Source organism: Suricata suricatta, chromosome 9, assembly GCF_006229205.1.
Source record: "Suricata suricatta isolate VVHF042 chromosome 9, meerkat_22Aug2017_6uvM2_HiC, whole genome shotgun sequence".
Lineage (NCBI taxonomy): Eukaryota > Metazoa > Chordata > Mammalia > Carnivora > Herpestidae > Suricata > Suricata suricatta.
In genome coordinates this window covers 112574135-112594116 of record NC_043708.1, presented here as the reverse complement: position 1 = coordinate 112594116, position 19982 = coordinate 112574135, and the positions used below count along the sequence as shown (strand labels likewise).

At 34.9% G+C, this 19982-nt stretch overlaps 1 protein-coding gene across 3 annotated transcripts in view; it reads right to left on the bottom strand.

Annotated features, from left to right (window-relative positions):
• SCAPER (S-phase cyclin A associated protein in the ER) overlaps window positions 1-19982 on the bottom strand; it is a 515685-nt gene that overhangs the window by 336672 nt on the left and 159031 nt on the right. For all 3 annotated transcript variants that reach the window (XM_029951067.1, XM_029951068.1, XM_029951069.1), the window contains 2 exons: window positions 9131-9286; window positions 270-412 (listed from right to left, as the gene is read on the bottom strand). In XM_029951067.1, coding sequence (XP_029806927.1) covers window positions 270-412; window positions 9131-9286 — 299 coding nt within the window. The remainder of the gene's footprint in view (window positions 1-269; window positions 413-9130; window positions 9287-19982) is intronic.

Genomic DNA, 19982 nt, shown 5'->3' with positions numbered 1-19982 from the left:
AGGAGGGAGAGAGAGTTGGGGAGAGAGAGGGATGCAAAACTTGAGAGACTATTGAATGTGGAGAATGAACTGAGGGTTGAAGGGGAAGGGGGAGGGGGGAAAAGAGGTGGTGGTGATGGTGGAGGGCACTTAAAGGGAAGAGCACTGGGTGTTGTATGGAAACCAATTTGACAATAAACTATTTAAAAATTTAAAAAAAATTTTTTAAAAAGACTTGACCTGAATATTCACTCATTGCAGGGTCAAAATTATGATAGCAAATGAGGTACCTTGCTCTTTCTCGGGCTGCATCCTCACGGGCTTTTTCCTTTTCTTGCCTCTGTTGTTCAATCCGGGCTTCTTGTTCTTTCCTTTTCATTAACAATTCTTCTACACGAGCCTGCCGTTCTGCCTCTAGAGCTCTCTTGCGTTCCTATAGTCAGAAATGTTTTAAAATGACAGAATTAGGTATAAAGTAAAAATTATAAAAAGTGGTGCAGTTTTGACATAAATTTAGATATTCAAGTCAAGTACATATGCCCTTGCTACTACTAGGTATGCTACCTGGAATTTAAGAAAAATCAAGTATCAATGATAATCTGGTTTTCACATGTCATTTGCCATTGTTAACCTAATTATAAAAATAAATGTTCTATGAAGCAGATACAATGTTATTCATATTCTGTGAGAACCTAATATGTACTTTCATGGTTAATCACTTCTATAGCCTTGTTTTTACAAATGGTTTCAGAAGTACTAGAATATGCTGAAGAAAATGTAAATAGATTTTTTGAATTAAGCATTCCTGAAGGAGTTAAATGGAAAAAAAAAAACTTGTGGCAAGGAAAAAGAGGTATCATCATATAGCATAGTAAGAGAGTGGGCACTGGGTCAGATTCCATGATTTTTGTTTCATGATCCTCTGTTTAACTGGCTCAGGGACTCTGGTTATATTGTAACTGTGCCTTAGTTTTCTCGAAGACAAAAACAGCAGCACTAATGTCTTCAGATACTGTAAAGAATAAATGAGGTAATACATAAAGAATACTTAGCAGAGGGCCTGGCATGTAGTAAAGTCTCAGTAATTATTTATCATCCTCATCATCAAGGCAGAAGATAGTCAAAATACTGTGAAATACTATGTCCTATATATATTTTTGCCTACTAGGAGAACTTCACTAATCTTCCCCATATTACTATCTGTATTGATATATTTTTTTCTTGTGCGCATAGTTTTATATTTTCCAGTTGGCATTTTAAATACACTTTTCATATGAAGATTCTTTTGATATACAACTCAGAAAAATTTTCAGTCATGATTTTAAAGATTTTGTTGCCATTGTTAATATCTGTTTTGTTTTGTTTCAGTAACACCATTTGTTGACATTTTTATGGTTTTTTTTTAAATGTTTTTTATTTACTTTTGAGAGACAGAGAGAGACAGCACAAGCAGGGGAGGGTCAGAAAGAGAGGGAGATACAGAATCTGAAGCAGGCTCCAGGCTCTGAGCTAGCTGTCAGCACAGAGCCCGACGTGGGGCTCAAACTCACGAACAGTGAGATCATGGCCTAAGCCGAAGCTGTATGTTTAATGACTGAGCCACCCAGGCGCCCCAACATTTTTATCTTAATGTTCAATGCCTTTTAGTATCTTTTAAAACGTAACTCTCCAAATTTACAAGTGCAGAATTATGGGTAAATTTCATGACTATCTTGAAATTATTATTCTTTGAGAAAAATGTATATATAATCACATCTTTATTTTTTCGTAATGATACTGCTTTCATTTCTAATATTGATTTTTCTAAAGGTTTTATTTTAATCATTTGGTGCTCATCACAAGTGCACTCCTTAATCCGCACCACCTGTACCACCCATCCGTTGCCGCATGCACCTCCTTCTGGTAATCATTATTTGGTTCTCTATAGTTAAGAGTCTGTTTCTTGGTTTTGGTTTTTTCCACTCATTTGTTTTTTAAACTGCACATGTGAGTGAAATCATAGAGTATTTGTCTTTCTCTGAATTCTTTTCCTTAGCATCATACCTCAAGCTCCATCCTGGTCATTGCAAATGGCAATATTTCATTCTTTGTTATGGCTGAATAATATTCCATTGTATACATACCATACTTTCTTTACCTACTCATTAGTTCATGGGTATCTGGGCTGCTTCCATATCTTGGCTATTGTACATAATGCTGCTATAAACTTAGGAGTGCATGTCTGAATTAGTATTCTTTGTATTCTTTGCATAAAAACCCAACAGTGTTATTTGCTGGATTATAGGGTAGTTGTATTTTTAACTTTTTAAGGAACCTCTATACTGTTTTCCAGAATGGCTGCACCAGTTTAAATTCCTACCAGGGGCGCCTGGGTGGCTCAGTCGGTTAAGCCTCTGACTTCGGCTCAGGTCAGATCTCACGTTCATGGGTTCAAGCCCCACGTCAGGCTCTGTGCTGACAGCTAGCTCAGAGCCTGGAGCCTGCTTCTGGTTCTGTGTCTCCTTCTCTCTCTGCCCCTCCCCCTCTCATGCTCTGTCTCTCTCTCTCTATCAAAAATAAAGAAAACATTAAAAAAAATAAAATAAATAAATTCCTACCAACAGTGAAAGAGGGTTCCTTTTTCTACACATCCTCACCAGCACTTTGTGTCTTGTGCTGTGGATTTTAGCCATTCTGAGGGGTGTGAGGGGATATCTCATTGTAGGTTTGATTTGTATTTCCCTAGGGATGAGTGGTGATGGACATCTTTTCATGTCTCTGTTGACCATCTGGATGTCTTTTTTGGGAAAATGTCTGTTCATGTCTTGCTCATTTGTGAATTGAATTATTTGATATTTGGGTATTGAGATGTTTGTTCTTTATATATATTGTATATTAACCCTTTCTGAATATGACATTTACAAATACCTTCTCCCATCCAATAGGTTGCCAATGCAGACTTTTTTTAACTGCAAGTGAATGTGAATTTAAGAGAAAACTCTTTTGTTTATATTTTCTTCATTGGAAATAATTTTCTGTGCCAGATTTTGTTGTTTTCAGTCTTAAAGACTGAGATCTTATACATACTAGAAAAATTTCTACATATTATGCTTACTTGGTAATGAGAAGAGCTGTAGCCAGTTCATGATTAGTGTGCCTCACAGGAAGAACATTTAAAACCTAACTGTATGCCTTCAGCAGTCTGTAATCTGCACGTCTGCCTTCCTGAAATCAGTGCGTTACCTGCAGTTCCCATCCCTTCCTTCCTTGGGTCCCCTCTAGGGGTTTACTACCTTACTCTAACTAGCTTACTAGTTTAAAAAGGTTTTCTTCCTCTGGGTTACACAGGGCTTCTTGTAGGTATGAAGTTAACATAGGGAGTGTAAGTACTAGAAGTATTCACGTGTCTCCTCAGTGTTCTCTTAAACTGCTTTAGTATTTTCTTCTGTCATTTACTGGGTACTTACTAAACTCTTTGCTAAGTATTTACCTATATTAGCAATTTTAGTATCACAACAAACTGGGGGTCTTTAAGGTAAAATGACTTGCTGTATAAGTGGTAATTAGGAGAACCTCCACCAGTGTATTCCATTAATTATAAAGACTAGGGGCCAGGGAGAGGCTGTGTGAGCTATCAGGGGAATGGGGATGAACTAAAAAAACAAAATGTCAATACAGTCAAAGACAGAAGATACAACAGGTGTTGGTGAGGATGTCTAAAAAGGGGAACCCTCTTGCACTGCTAGTGGGAATGCAAACTGGTGTAGCCATTCTGCAAAATAGTGAAGGTTCCTCAAAAAGTTAAAAACAGAAATACCATATAATCCAGCAATTGAAATATTGGGTATTTACACAAAGAAAACAAAAACACTAATTGAAACATACTCCCCTATGTTTACAGTAGCATTATTTACAATACGAAGATATGGAAGCAGCCCAAGTGTTCATCAACGGGTGAGTAGAAAAAGAAGATGTAGTACAGGGGCACCTGGGCGGCTCAGTCAGTGAAGCAGCTGACTTTGGCTCAGGTCATGATCTCACAGTTTCTGAGTGCAAGCCCCACATCAGGCTCTGTGCTGACAGGTCAGAGCCTGGAGCCTGTTTAGGATTCTGTGTCTCCTTCGCTCTCTGCCCCTCCCCCTCTCGCACTCTTAAACATAAATAAACATTTAAATTTTTTAAAAAAGAAAAAGATTGTAGTATACACAATGAAATACTATTCTGCCATAAAAAAGAGCAAAATCTTGCCATTTGTGACAACATGGATGGAGCAAGAGAGTATAATGCTAAAGGAAGTTAAATGAGTCAGAGAAAGACAAATACCATATGGTTTCACTCATGTGCAATTTAAGAAACAAAACAAACACGCAAAGTAAAGAAAAAAAAGAGAAAGATAAACCAAGAAAAAGGCTCTTAACTATAAAGAACCAACTGAGGTTACCAGAGGAGAGGTGGGTGGAGGGATGGGTAAAATAGGTGGTGGGGATTAAGGAGTGCACTTGTTGTGATGTGCGCTGGGTGATGTATGAAATTGTTAAGTCATTATATCATATACCTGAAACTAATATAACACTGTATGTTAACTTGAATTAAAATAAAACATTAAAATATCTGTATTATGTTTGAAAACACAAGTTTCACAATAAAATACAATAAGCTTAAGCATTAAATATAAAGAATTAAACCAGAACTTTTCATTTCATATTTTGTAAAACCAAAAGCTTTAAAAATATAGCTTCAAAAATTATGTAATGGTCTTAAAAATGAAATACATAGGTACATATACTTCATGTGTATGTACAATGTAGTCAAGTTGAATGTGTAAATATAAACTCCCAACGTGTGATTTTATTCATGCATATAAGACATACTTGACCACTGTACCAATAGAAATAACTGGGCTTCAAAAAATATTCAATATTTTAATTTCTGTTTTTAATATAAATGGAAAAAATAACTGGTAACTATAGCAAATGAATAAAATTCGTAAGTTCAACCAGTATTTTCCTTTCTAAAATTTAAGTTTTCTAAAAGTGGAAAACTTTGTACCTTCTACACAAGCATCTTGCACAAGAGTTCCATGAATATCTGTTAAATGAAGCATAACTGAATAAAATAATATGCATTATAAATCGATATACAAACAAAAAAGAATATCAACCTGCAGCAAATGAGTTAGAAAGATAGAGAACCCCCACAAACTTTGCTTATACCAGTCAGGGATTTGTTTATGGCAGTCTAACAAAGGATACTGCAAACCCCTACACACTCTTTATGCCTACAAAATGATTTGCGCAAAAGGACAGGCAGAATATCTAAGGAATTGAACTTACAACTAACCAAGAATTTACATAACAAAACTGGCAAATTGACAATATATGATGACAGCATACTTAGTATTTTACTCATAAGAAAGAAGGGTCTCAGTTGCCTGTAACAGTTTATGAGAATGTTAAAAACTGAAACTAGGGGAGAAAAAGCAGACAGAGGACCTTAGTATTATGTATCTACAGAATGCCTGGCATTAGTGTCTTAGTTATAAATATGTCATACATTACCAGTGGACTTCTCTAATATCAGTATTGGGTTTATTAAACCTGGTAAGTTCTTAATTTTTTTATTGAAAATTATATCCACAGGAAATTTCCACATTTTTGAAATGTCTATTTATTTATTTTGAGAGAGAGAGCGAGAGAAAGAGAGCGTGCAAGTGGGGGAGAGGCAGAGAGAAAGGGAGAGAGAGAATCCCAAGCAGGCTCCATGTTGCCAGCACAGAGCCTGACATGAGGCTCGAATTCACAACTAAGATTATGACCTGAGGCAGAAGCCAAAGCTCTGTTTACTGAACCACCATGGCACCCCTCCACATTTTAATAAGAAGAATAATTCTAAGCAGTCAAAACAATTTTGAAGTGCTAGTGAGTACAGGAAATTCCTTACTACTTTCAGGAAAGAATTACTTTCCTTTCAGCTTTAATAATGCCCGAATTTGTGAAATAAGAGTCATCATTTTGTTTTTAATGTTTGTTTATTTTTGAGAGAGAAAGGGAGAGAAGCAGGGAGGGAGGAAGGGAGAGCATGAGACAGGAAGGGGTAGAGAGAGAGAGAGAGAGAGACACACACACACACAGAATCTGAAGCAGGCTCAAGTCTCTGAGCTGTCAGTACAGAGTGCGACGCAGGGCTCAAACTCACGAACTGTGAGATCATGGCCTGAGATAAATTGGACGCTTAATCCACTGAGCCACCCAGGTGCCCCAAGAATAATCATTTTTAAGTGGAAGATAACTATATATTTCAAATCTTCAGATCTATACAGTGAATGCAAAAAGATAAACCTTAGATTTCTATTCAAAATATGCAGTATTACTCACATAGTTCCCTTCCTACCAACAGAGTTAATTCTTCCCTCCTCTGTGGTATCTCTGTAGCTCATACATAGTTCTACAACACTTTCACATTGTGTTGTATTGTTTGCTATAAGGCAAGGATCATGTCTTAATTATACCTGAATTATTAATGCCTAATGGTTCCTCAAAAGTTACACATAATTTACAAAACACAGTGATTTTTATAAAACAGTCCAAGCAGAGTAATAGCACTCATACTGAAAAGACCTCTCTTACTAAAACTTTAAATATCCTGTTTTATTTACTCACTTAGTTAATAGAGAAGCAACTTATGAATAATAAAAATAAAAATTTTTGTTGCTCCTTAGAGAAGAAAATCTCGTTTTTAAAACAGAATCATTCTGTACTTTTTAATGTAAGTTAGCTTAGCACTCAGGTTAAAATATGACACTGATCTGATATCTAATAGAGATCAGGGATGAATATAGGAATGTCTGCCAATATCCACAAACAGCAGAAAATAATCAATGAACTTTAAAAAGTGTATTGATATTTTAACTTCCTAAGACCACCAGTAACATAAAGAAGCATAAAGAATCCACCTGGGTAGCTAAGTCAGTTAAGCGTCTGACTTCGGCTCAGGTCATGATCTTGTGGTCCATGAGTTTGAGCCCCGTGTCAGGCTTTGGGCTGACAGCTCAGAGCCTGGAGCCTGCTTCAGATTCTGTGTCTCCTTCTCTTTCTCCCCCTCTCCCACTCACACTCTGTCTCTCTCTATCAAAAATAAATAAACATCGAAAAAAAATTTTAATCATGAAATATTAAAAGCATCTCTAATCTTTAACATAAAGTTCTGCATGACCTATTCCCTAATTCTAGAGAGCAGACTCTCCTGTGTCTCCTGCATGGAATGCTTACTTCTCATTTGCATCTTTCTCATTGTTTTCAAACTTTAGTTGAAGAATCATCTCCTCTAGGAAGCTTTTCCTCACCTTTTCATCTCCTTGCCATACTCAATTTGAGTATGGTGTTGTCCTTTGTGCTTCCAAGAATGCCTCTGCTATTATACTGATCCTAATGGATTAATATTTGTTTATATACATCATGCACACATACGTACATAAAGTACTTCCCTTTTCCAAGACAAAATAAAATTATATTTTAATATAATTTTCCCTTTTTAGTTTTTCTAAACCCTGGCTAGAAAATGTAAAATATGTGTACATATATGTATATACTTATATGTATGTATGTAAGTTATATTTATATATTTCCTATACTACTTCACTCTTTTAAGTGTTGGTCTTAATGTGCCATAGCAACAGATAAAAGGTGAGACGGTCATTGTATTTGGTTTGCAATTGAGTGGAAAAGCCATGTCATAGATAAGCCCTAAGAAATCATCCTCCTTATTAGTAAAATTGAGTATTTCTGTGCTCTCAAAATCTCTGCGGACTTCTGCTTCTACTCAAAGGCCAACTCTGCACCATACGATCAGAAGTTTCTTTTCAGTGTAAACATAACTGTAATTTATATCTTACATGTAGGTGCATGTCCACCTGTGAGGATGTTTTAGACCTCAAAATCATCCCCCTCCTCTAAAAACACTTATTTTTCTAATATAGTCTTTGATGCAAATATAATTTTAATCCAGAATGCGTACTTAATATGACTGAGAGCCTTAGCACATTTTTGGAATAATTTACCTGACATTTACACTTTGGCAATGAACCCCTCTTTAATAGATTGACTCAACATTTTGTGATGGGAAAATTGAGAAATGCATTGAATATGGGAAAAACACAATTACAGGGTGCACCCTGCCTGCTGGTCTGTCACTGATCATCACTGAGTTAATTTTCAACTGTGAGTTTTAAAAAAATTATGGTAATGTATACAATTGTGGGGACGGTTAGTCATCTGCTGATTATTGCCTCTGACTGTTTAACAGTTTTATATCTGTTCAGCAAATTCAACGTTATTGATCACGTGTGTACGGGTCTATTCTTTGAATTCTCCCTCAAACTGGTTGTAACATCTTACTGGATCCCTCACCAATTAATTGAGCTGAATAAAATCTTTGACACCAGTTTAAACAAACAAAAATGTCAAGTCCTAAGAGTCTTATGGGCAAGACTTTCTACTCAATAAGACCTAAAATAGTTTATAAACATTGTACAGTTCTTCCTATCCTGAAAATGGTAGCTAAATTAGGGCTCACAACAGAGGTCAAGAGCTAAGCAATTAAAGTATCTGATGATATTGCCCAATAAATGACATACACTGGTTCAAATACAATCCTTTTTTAACTGGAAGGGAAGAAGCATGTTCTTATGAAGCCCAATTATTTTTTTTCTGTTTTTTATTTATTTCTGAGAGACAGAGAGAGATAGCACGAGCAGGGGAGGGTCAGAGAGAGAGGGAGACACAAAATCTGAAGCTGTCAGCACAGAGCCCTAAGCGGAGCTCGAACCCGAACCGCGAGATCATGACCTGAGCCGAAGCTGGATGTTCAACCAACTGAGCCACCCAGGCTACCTTAGAAGCCCAGGTAGAAAAGAATAGATAATAATGTGTCCAATTCAGTCCTTTTTCTGGTTGAGATTAGAGATTCAAACCTATGACTGGTATGTACTGACGAAAATATCTAAAGGGGTATACATTGTATTTTGGCAATCAGACCTCATATTTCCACAGTGCTAGACTAAACAAGGCACCTTTGGGTCAGAGATTAGGTCTTACTCCTTTTTGGGATCATCGCACCTAACTCACCACCTAGGATATGGTAGGTGCTCAACAACTGCTTGCTGAGTAAATTCTACCTGAACGGCTTCATCCCGTGCTTGTTTTTCTTCCTGTCTTCGCTGACGTTCTTCCTGTAACTCATTAAGCCTCTGCTCGTATTCCTTCAATTTTGATAAGACGTCATGGCGCTTATTCTGGGCTTCAAGAGTATTTATGAAGGCAATTTCATTTACCTTCAATAAAAACAAAGAAAATGAGTTTCAAATCAAGTTAATTCTAAGACACATCACAAAAATAAGAAACCCAGCAGCAGTCATTATATAAAAATATAAATCATTAATAAGGCATAAAACAAAAACTAAATATGGGTCTTTTCCTTTAATATTTACTTCAAAATGGATAATAATCCAGTGTATGTAACAAATCCATAGGCCTCAGTAAGAACTGATTTAGAAAGAATAAAGAATGCTGATGAAATAGCTTTAGGTCAAGGAACGAATTAAGATTCTTACAAAAACATCTTATAAAGTTCTACTTCTTTCATTATAATTGCAATTATATAAATTACATTAAGACTTAAAAACATATGTACATAATTTTCTAATGAGTCTGAGAAGACAAAACTTAAAATAAGCAACACATCATTTTCCTTCAATATATACCAAATGCCTGACAATTAGGAACAAGGTAGTGAAAAATACACTATATCCTCAACTTCACATATATTGATACTTACCAGCCAAATTTTGCTAGAAAGTAAAGTTTTATGAATAAAGTTTAGCTAAAGATAAAGCCAAAAAATGTCAGTTGGGATCAAATTTCACATTCTTAAAGACCAGAGGGAAGGCATGCTGCAGTGAAAATAACAGGGAACTAAACACCGGGCCTGACTCTGACAAAACAGACTTCAGGAATCTATGCTGGATGGAATAAAACCTATCAGTAAATTGGTTAAAATCTCAGACAAGAGAGTTTGGATATAGTTCTAACCAAGGTTTCCCACTTATCTTGCCACGTGGCCTCTTTTGTAAGTGGGATGATAACACAACCATCCCTCAAACTGTACGGAAGGTATTAAGACAAAGAGCTGTACTGAAGGAAAATGCATCATATTGTATCAGGGCTCACATGTTAAGCATAATCAAGATGAAAGAAAAACAAGCGGGACTTAGTGCTCTACATAAAATAATAAGTAAATTAGAAAAGTGTGCAAAAGTTGGATAAAAATTTCAATTTGTGATGTTGGTCAAAGGGTACAAAGTATGATGCAAGATGAATAAGTTTTAGAGATGTGCAGCATGATCATGACACTTAACAACATTGTAGTCTTGAAATCTGCTAAGTAGAGAAGATCTTAAGTCTTTTTAGCATATATGCAAACACACAAATGACAACTAAGTAGGGGTGATAGATATGTTAATTAGCTGGATTGTGATCATTACACAATGTATATGTATATTAAAACATCAGGTTGTAAATCTTAATATATACAATTTTGATATGTCAATGATATCTCAATAAAGCTATAAATAAATAGATGAGTTAACTAGAAAACAAAAAACTCAATCTGGAAGAAAACAAAACCTAAGAAACACCAGAAATTACTAGGCAAATTTTGTAATATAGAAGTTAGTGGAAACCACAATTTAAATGTGAAAAAAATGATAAAACAGCATAATAAAAGATCAGAAAGCTAAATAAACTGAGGACAAAAGTAACACTATCATAGAATTTATTTAATAAGAAAAAGCACAGAACAGATAGAGATGGCAAAAAAATAAATCGCTAATTGAGGCAAGTCTTGATAAGTTAATTCAGAACTTAAAAATGAAACTTTATGTATAAGTAACAAACTTTGAATATAAAGAACAAATGAAAATGGCCTAAAATAAGGATTTCTTAACATGTATAGTTAAGAAAGACAAAAGAAAATGTTGCAACATATAATACAAAGCAAATTGAGAACTGAAAGAACTCACGTTATTTCATGAAAAAAGTTTCAGAAAATCAGTACCAAGAATTACAAAGAATTATTGTACCAATTAAGTACCAAGAATTATTAAATTATAAAACACTAAAGAAAAAGAATAACTCTTTAAAGCCTCTAGGCAGTAAATGCAAATCATCTATAAGAGAGGGAAAAAAATCAGTCTGGCCTCAGTCTTCTCTCCAAGAAGTACTTAATGCTATAAGAAAATAAAGCCAACAAAATTTTGAAGGAAAACCATTTTGAACGATGTATCTGATCTCTAGCCAAAATGCATTCAGATAGAAATGCCACACAGTCTGGGGCAACTGGGTGGTTCAGTTGGTAGAAGTCCTACTTCATTTTGGCTCAGGTCATGATATCATGGTTTCTGACATCAAGTTCTGTGTTGGGTTCTATGCTAATAGCACGAAGCTTGCTTGGGATTCTCTCCCTCCTCCCTCCCTGCCGCTCCCCCACTCAAACATGTGTGCCCTCTCTCTCTCAAAAATAAATAAACTTTAAATATATGATCAGGGGTAGGCAGACAGGGAGATAAAATCTGAAACAGGCTCCAGGTACGAGCTGTCAGTACGAAGCCCAACAATGGGCTAGAACCCACAAGCAACAAGATCATGACCTGAGTGGAAGTCGGATGCTTAACTGACCAAGCCAACCAGGTGCCCGAACTTTGAAAATATTAAAAGAGAGAGAGAGAGAAACATGACAGCCTTAACTATGGAAGAACTCAAGGAATAGAGCATTTATAAGCTCTCTGTGAAAAAAAATCACTTGTTAATAAAATCGAGCCAACCAGAGACAAAACAAAAAACTCATAAATGGAGAATCAATGAAACTGTGAGTCTATTTATATACAGAAAGAAAACTATACTAAGGAATTTATAGTTTCAGAGCAAAGTATAAATGTTATTATCTACCTTAACCATTTAAAAATAATAAAACTATGAAAAATTGTTGGGAAGAGATTAGGGACAATAGAAAGAAATAACAGTGCTAATTTCCTCAAAACTATAATAAACTGAAATAGAATGTAGTAAATATAATCATTCTAAACTCTTAATTTTTTTCATAATTTTCATAACCTTATAAGAATATTAAAAATGCCTATTGTGAGAAACATTTATTACATAACAATAATTCCCTCAATTGTATTGCTATTTTCCTTCTATCTCTTAAAATAGAAATAAAAGTTTAATACTTCTATTTCATAAGTATCATTTATAGTATAATTCCACTGTTTAAAGTTACCTATTCATGAACATTATTCTTGAGAAGTGCCTGGGACAGTATTTACCATTAGGAATATGTACACAGTGGCTATTTCTTACAGTGGTATTTTGAGTTGACTTTGATATATTCCTTCAATGATTTAAAATGAGAATGAATTATTTTTATAATAATGATAAGGCTACTACTCTTAATATAAAATAATATTAAGGAAATCTAGGGTAATGTATTTATACTAACACTTGAAGAAAAGAGGAAGTTCCTGAAGGTTTTGGAGCTAAACATAATACAATAAACCCTGCAGAAAGAGTAAAGAAAGTAGGGACAAAAGGCAAGCATAACTACTACAAATACTTAGGAGGGAAATTAAAACAAACAAACAAACAAACAAACAAAAAACAACTGGTGGCAGTTGTCATAAAAAGAAAAATACATGGGAGACTACAGAGCTATAGAAGCTGCAGCTGAATGTATACACGGGACAAGGGGGAAGAAGTCAAAAAGACTAGCTTATCTTTTAAAACAACAGTAACAACAGTGAATCAAAGTAAATGATCAAAACTTTTCTGGGCATCTGTTCTGACCAAATTACTATGAAATTAGAATTCAACCACAAGAAAAAATCTGGGAAAAAACACAAATACTATGGAAAGTAAACAGCATACTATGAAACAATGAATGGGTCAACCAAGAAATCAAAAAACATATGGCGATAAATGAAGATAGGACAGTCCAAAATCATAGGGATACAGCAAAAGCTGTTCTGAGCTCTTTCTAAAGTAACACAGGCCTACCTCAATAAGTAAGAAAAACCTCAAATAAACAGCCTAATCTTCTGCCTAAAGGAGCTAGGAAAAAGAACAACAAACAAAATCCAAAGCCAGTGGAAGGAATGAAATAATAAAGATTGCAGCAGAAATAAATTAAATAAAAACTAAAAAAAAAAAAAACCCCACACCACAGAACAGATTAATGAAATCAGGAGTTCATGTTTGAAAACACCATCAAAATTGATAAACCTGGGGCACCTTGGTGGCTCAGCTGGTTAAGCGGCCAACTTCAGCGCAGGTCATGATCTCATGGTTCGTGGGTTTGAGCCCCGCATCAGGCTCTGTGCTGAAAGCTCAAAACATGGAGCCTGCTTCTGACTCTGTGTCTCCCCTCTCTCTGCCCCTCCCCTACTCACACTTTGTGTGTGTGTCTCTTTCTCTCAAAAATAAATAAACATTAAAAAAATTTTAAAAAGAAATTGATAAACCTTTAGCTAGACTCATGGCGGGGGGGGGGGGGGGGGGGGGGGGGGGGGGGGGGGGAGCAGCGGGAAGGGGAAAGTAAAAACAAGCCTCAAAATCAGAAATGAAAAAGAGAAATAACAACCAATAGAAAAGATTATAAGAAAATATTATGAAAATTTATGTAGGACCATACTGGACAACCTAGAAGAAATGGATAAATTCCTAGAAACCTGTAACTTGCCAAAACTGAATCAGGATGAAATAGAAAATTTGATCTGACAGATTACAGGCAATGAAATTTAACCATTTAAATAAGAATTAAAATGTATACTTCTCAAACTATTCCAAAAAAACAAGGAGTAAAAAGAAGCTCCCAAATTCTATCTATGATACCAGAATTAACACTAGAAAAACCAATACCAGACAAACAAAGAAAAAAGAAGTACAGGGGAATATCTCTGATGAACACACATGCAAAAATCTGGAGCCTGCTTGGGATTCTGCATCTCCCTCTCTCTCTGTCCCTCCCCCACTCATACTCTGTCTCTCAAAAATAAATAATAAACATTTAAAAAATGTTCAATATTCACAAATCAACATGATATATCACATCAACAAAAGAAAGAATAAAAACCATATTATCATTTCAACAGATGAAGAAAAAGCATTTGATAAAGTACAATATCCACTTATAATAAAAACTCTCAACACAGTAGTTTTACAGGGAATATACCTCAACATAAAAAAGGCCATCTATGAAAAACTCAAAGCTAACATGATACTCAATCGTGAGAATCTAAGGTCAGGAACAAGATGGGATGTCCAGTCTCACCAGTTTTATTCAACATAGACCTGGAAGTCCTAGCCACAGCAATCAGACAACAGAAAGAAATAAAAGGCATTCAAACTGGTAAGAAAGAATTCTAACATTCACTATTTATAAGTAGCATGATACTATATGTAGAAAACCCTAAAGACTCCACAAAATAACTACTAGAACTGATAAATGAATTCAGTACAGTCACAGGATACAAATCAATGCACAGAAATCCAATGAATTTTTATACACTAAGAATTTCTATGAAGTAGCAGAAAAAGATATTAACAAAATAATCCCATTTACAAGTGCACCACAAATAATAAAATACCTGGGAATAAACTTAGCTAAAAAGATGAAAGACCTTCTAAAAACTTTTATATAAAACATTGATAAATTCAAGATGACACAAACAAATGGAAAGATATTCCATTGCTCATGGATTGGGAGAAAAAATATTGTCCCCATAATACCCAAAGCAATCTACAGATTTTATGCAATCACTATCAAACTACCAACAGCATTTTTTATACAACTAGAACAAATAACCCTAAAATTTGTATAGGACCACATCAGGTCCCAAATGACCAAAACAATCTTGAAAAAGAAAATAAAAATGGAGATACCACAATCCCAGATTTCTAGGTATAATATAAAGCTGTAGAAAATCAAAACACTGTGGTATGATCACCCACACACACAAAAAAACACAATTAGCAGAAGAGAGCCCAGAAATACACCCAAGATTATACAATCAATTAATCTTTGACAAAGGAGTCAAGAATATACATTAGGAAAAAGCTTCTTCAACAAATGATGCTGGGGGCACCTAGATGGCTCAGTCGGTTAAACGTCCGGCTTCGGCTCAGGTCATGAAGTCACGGTTCATGTGTTCAAGCCCTGCGTCAGGCTCTGTGCTGACAGCTAGCTCAGAGCCTGGAGCCTGCTTCAGATTCTGTGTCTCCCTTTCTCTCTGACCCTCCTCTGCTCGCGCTGTCTCTCTCTGTCTCTCAAAAATAAATTTTTAAAAGACATTAAAAAATTGTTTTTAAATGATGCTGGAAAAACTACATAGTGTGCTAAAGAATGAAACAGGACCACTTTCTTACACAATACACAAACTCAAGATTAAAGACCTAAATGTGAAACCTTTAACCATAAAAATTCTAGTAAAGAGTATAGGAAATAACTCTTCTGACATTAGCTGTAGTAACATTTTTCTAAATATGTCTCCCAGGGGAAGGGAAATAAAAACAAAATAAACTATTGGGATTATATCAAATTTTAAAGCTTCTCAAAGACATCTATACATTTAATGCAATCCCTATCAAAATACTACAAGCAGTTTTCGCAGAGCTTGAACAAACAATCCTAAAATTTGCATGGTACCACAAAAGACCCCAAATAGCCAAAGCAATCTTGAAAAAGAAATGCAAAGGTAGAAGCATTATAATTCTGGATTTCAAGTTATATCACCTCCTGTGATCAAGACAGGAGGTACAGGCACAAAAATAGACATATAGATCGATAGAACAGAATAGAAAACCCAGAAATGAACAAACTCACTATATGGTTAATTAATCTTAGATAAAGAAAAAAAATCCAATGGAAAAAACACAGTCTCTTCAACAAATGGTGCTGGGAAAACTGGAGAGCAGCATGCAAAAGAATAAAATTGGACCACACCCTTACATCATACACAAACATAAACTCAAAATGGATGAAAAACCTGAATGTGAGACCTGAAAAGCCATAAAAATCTTACTGGAGAACACAGGCAATAACCTATTTAACACAACAACATCTTACTAGATATGTCTCCTGAGGCAAGGGAAACAAAAGCAAAAATAAACTTTGGGATTTCACTAAAAAAAAAAAAGCTTCTGTACAGTGAAGAGAACAATAAAACTAAAAGGCAACCTATGGAATGGGAGAAGATACTTGCAAATGACATCTCTGAGAAAGTGTTACTATCCAAAACATACAAAGAACTTATAAAATTCAATATCCAAAAAATGAATAGCTCAATTAAAAAGTGGGAAGAAGACATGAATAGGCATTTTTTTCCTAAAGAAGACATCCAAACAGCCGACAACGCACAACATCTCTGACCATCAGGGAAATACAAATCAAAACTACAATGAGCTACCACCTCACACCTGTCCAAATGGCTAACATCAACAACACAAGTAATAAAAGGTATTCCCAAGGTTGTGGAGAAAGCAGAACCCTCTTTCACTGTTGGTGGGAATGTAAACTGGTGCAGCCACTTTGGAACACAGTATGGAGATTCCTCAAAAAGCTAAACAAAGAATTACCCTACAACTCTGCAATTATGCTACTAGGGATTTACCCAAAGAATACAAAAATATGAATTCAAAGGGATATGTGATCACAATGTTTCTAGCAGCATTATGGACAACAGCCAAATATGAAAACATCCCAGTGTCCACAGACTGATGAATGGATAACAAAGACGTGGTATATGTAGGAAAATGGAATATGACTCAGCCATAAATAAGAATGGTATCTTGCCATCTGCAATGACATGGATGGAACTAGAGAGTATTATGCTAAGTGAAATATGTCAGAGAAAGACAAATACCAAATGATTTCACTCATATATGGAATTTCAAAAACAAAACAACTGAGCAAAGGGAGAAAAAAAACAGATAAACTGAAAGAGCCAAAGAAACAGACTCTAAATTATAGATAATACATGGTTACCAGAGGGGAGGGTGGGTGGAGGGATGGGTTCCACAGGTGATGCAGATTACGGAGTGCCCTGGTAGTGATGAGCACCAGGTGATGTATGCAAGTGTTGAATCACTACATTGTACACCTGAAATTAACATAATACCATGAATTAAACTGGAATTAAAGTTTAAAATAAATATTCCCTCAAATCAAAAGAAGTAAGAAGTAAAGATTAGTTCAGGGGATGGGGTAAAGATACAAATCTAGGAGTCACTAGAGAGATGATAGTTGAAGCAATGATAATGATCGTCATACTCAAGGAAAAGATCAAGTGAAGTGGGCTGAAGTCAGTAAAACTTAGGCAGCAAAAGAAAAGGGAAGACGATAAAGGATTAGCTAGAAAACAAAGGAAATCTAGTGCAGAATAGTCTAGAATATGGTATCTCACAGGATTCATAGTGGAAAGATTCAGAAAAGTCTTTTAAACTTAGTATAACATTCCATACTATAGTGATAGTATTCTATGTATACACTCTATGTATAGCATAGGGGAAAATGATATTATAAAAATTTCAAGAAGATATAGGTGATGAGATGGTGAAGAACAGCTCATTCGTTCCAAGGAATCTGCAGAACTGGAGTATAGTAGGCAATCTAGAGGAAAAAGCAAAGCAACAGGCACAAGAAGATAAGTGATGAAGCAAATTCGAAGAGCAGGAAAGAGGACACAGCACAAGGAAGATGGCCTCTGCTAGAAAAAAGGAGATCTATTCCTCAGGAAAAACCTAAAATTCACTGTAATTATGAGTAGATGTTACAAGTGAAAATGAATTGATGATATCAGTAAAAAACAAAATAAAAGCCAATTTTAATAACAGACCCTGATCTAAGATAAAATCATGTTCTAAATAATGCAGGTTACAAGAATAGTCACTGTCAACTAAACAGTAGCTGTTTCATGTTTTCAACCATGAAAGAAGGAATTTGAAGTGACTATTATTAACTCACTGCAAAAACTCACAGAAAGTATGTATGAGATAAAAATTATATCTTGATTTTATAACAGGACTAAAATGAAATCTCAAGGAAATTACATTTAGAGTGGACCTTAAATATATTAAGGCCAGAAAAAATGACCACCTTAAACAACTAAAAAATCAGGGAAGTATATAGGACATATGAAATTCAATTAAATAAAAACCATATTATTTTGAAATAGATGCAGAAAATATTTGATAAAACCCAACATCCATTCATGATAAAAACACACAACAAAATAGGAATAAAAAGGAACTTCCTCAATCTGATGAAAGGCATCTATGAAAACCCCACACCTTAACATCATACGTTATGATAAAAGACTAAATATTTCCTCTAAAGACTGGGAACAAGACAAGGATGTCATGTCCACATTTATCACTTCTATTCAACACTGTACTTCAGGTTCTACCTAAAGCAAAAAGCAAGAAAAACAAATCAAAGACTTCCAGGTTGGAAAAGAAGTGAACGTATATCTATTTGCAGATAAAATGATCTTGGATATAGAAAATCCTAAAGAATCCACTAAAAAGCTATTCGAACTAAAGAGCCAGCTCAAACAAGGTTATAAGAAACAAGACCAATATATAAAATTCAACTCTATTTCTGTACACTAGCAATAAACAACCAGAAAATGAAATGGAGAAAACAATTTGATTCTGTTTGATCCCTGAACAATATTCCGTTGTGTATATATAAACCACATCTTTATTCACTCATCAATCAATGGACATTTGGGATCTTTCCATAATTTGGTTATTGTTGATAGTGCTGCTATAAACACTAGGGTACATGTGCCCCGCTGAATCAGCATTTTGGTACCCTTTAAATAAATACCTAGTAGTGCAATTGGTACAATGTAGATGAAACTACAGTGTATTATGGTAAGCAAAATAAGTCAAAGAAAGACAAATATCACATGATTTCACTTATGTGGAATTTAAGAAACAAAACAGATGAACATAGGGGAAGGGAAGGAAAAATAAAATAAAAACATAGAGGAAGGCAAACCATAAAAGACTTAAATGCAGAGAACTGAGGGTTGCTGGAGGGGAAGTGGGACAAGGATGGGCTAACTGGGTGATGGGCATTAAGGAGGGCGCTTGTTCAGAGGAGCAATGAGTGCTACATATAAGTGATGAATCACTGAATTCTACTCCTGAGACCAATACTACACTATATGTTAACTCACTTGGATTTAAATAAATAAAAATAAAATGAGACAATGATATTTAAAAAAAAGAAAATTCCAATTTACAATCATGTCTGTAAGAGAACATACTCAGGAATAAATTTAAACGAGTTGAAATACTTTTGCATACTAAAAACTTCAAAGTACTAAAAAGAAAAATGTAGCAGTGTAACAGGATTTTATAACAGTAATCAAGATAAAATGGTATTGGTGTAAAACCAGGCATTGAGACAAAGGAAACAAAATAGACAGAAACAAACCCATACATATATGGCAAATAGCTTTTCAACAAGTGTACCAGGGCAATTCATATTAAAAAGGGCAATCTTCTTAACAATTGGTACTTGAACATTAGATATCCCTATGAAAAAATGAACCTCAACCCTACTTAAAACCATATACAAAATTTAATTCAAAAGACACAGACCTCGTTGTAAAATTTAAAACTCCTAAAAAAAATTAAGAGAAAATCTTAGTGATCTTAAATTCAGGCAAAGATTTTTTTAAATAGGATACAAAAAACATATAGTATAGAAGAAAAAAGTCAATATATTGGACTTGATCAATTTTTAAAACTCCAAAAGACACTTTTTTTTACTTTTATTTTTTTCCATAATATTTTATTGTCAAATTGTTTTCCATACAACACCCAGTGCTCTTCCCCTTAAGTGCCCTCCACCATCACCACCACCTCTTTTCCCCCCTCCCCCTTCCCCTTCAACTCTCAGTTCATTTT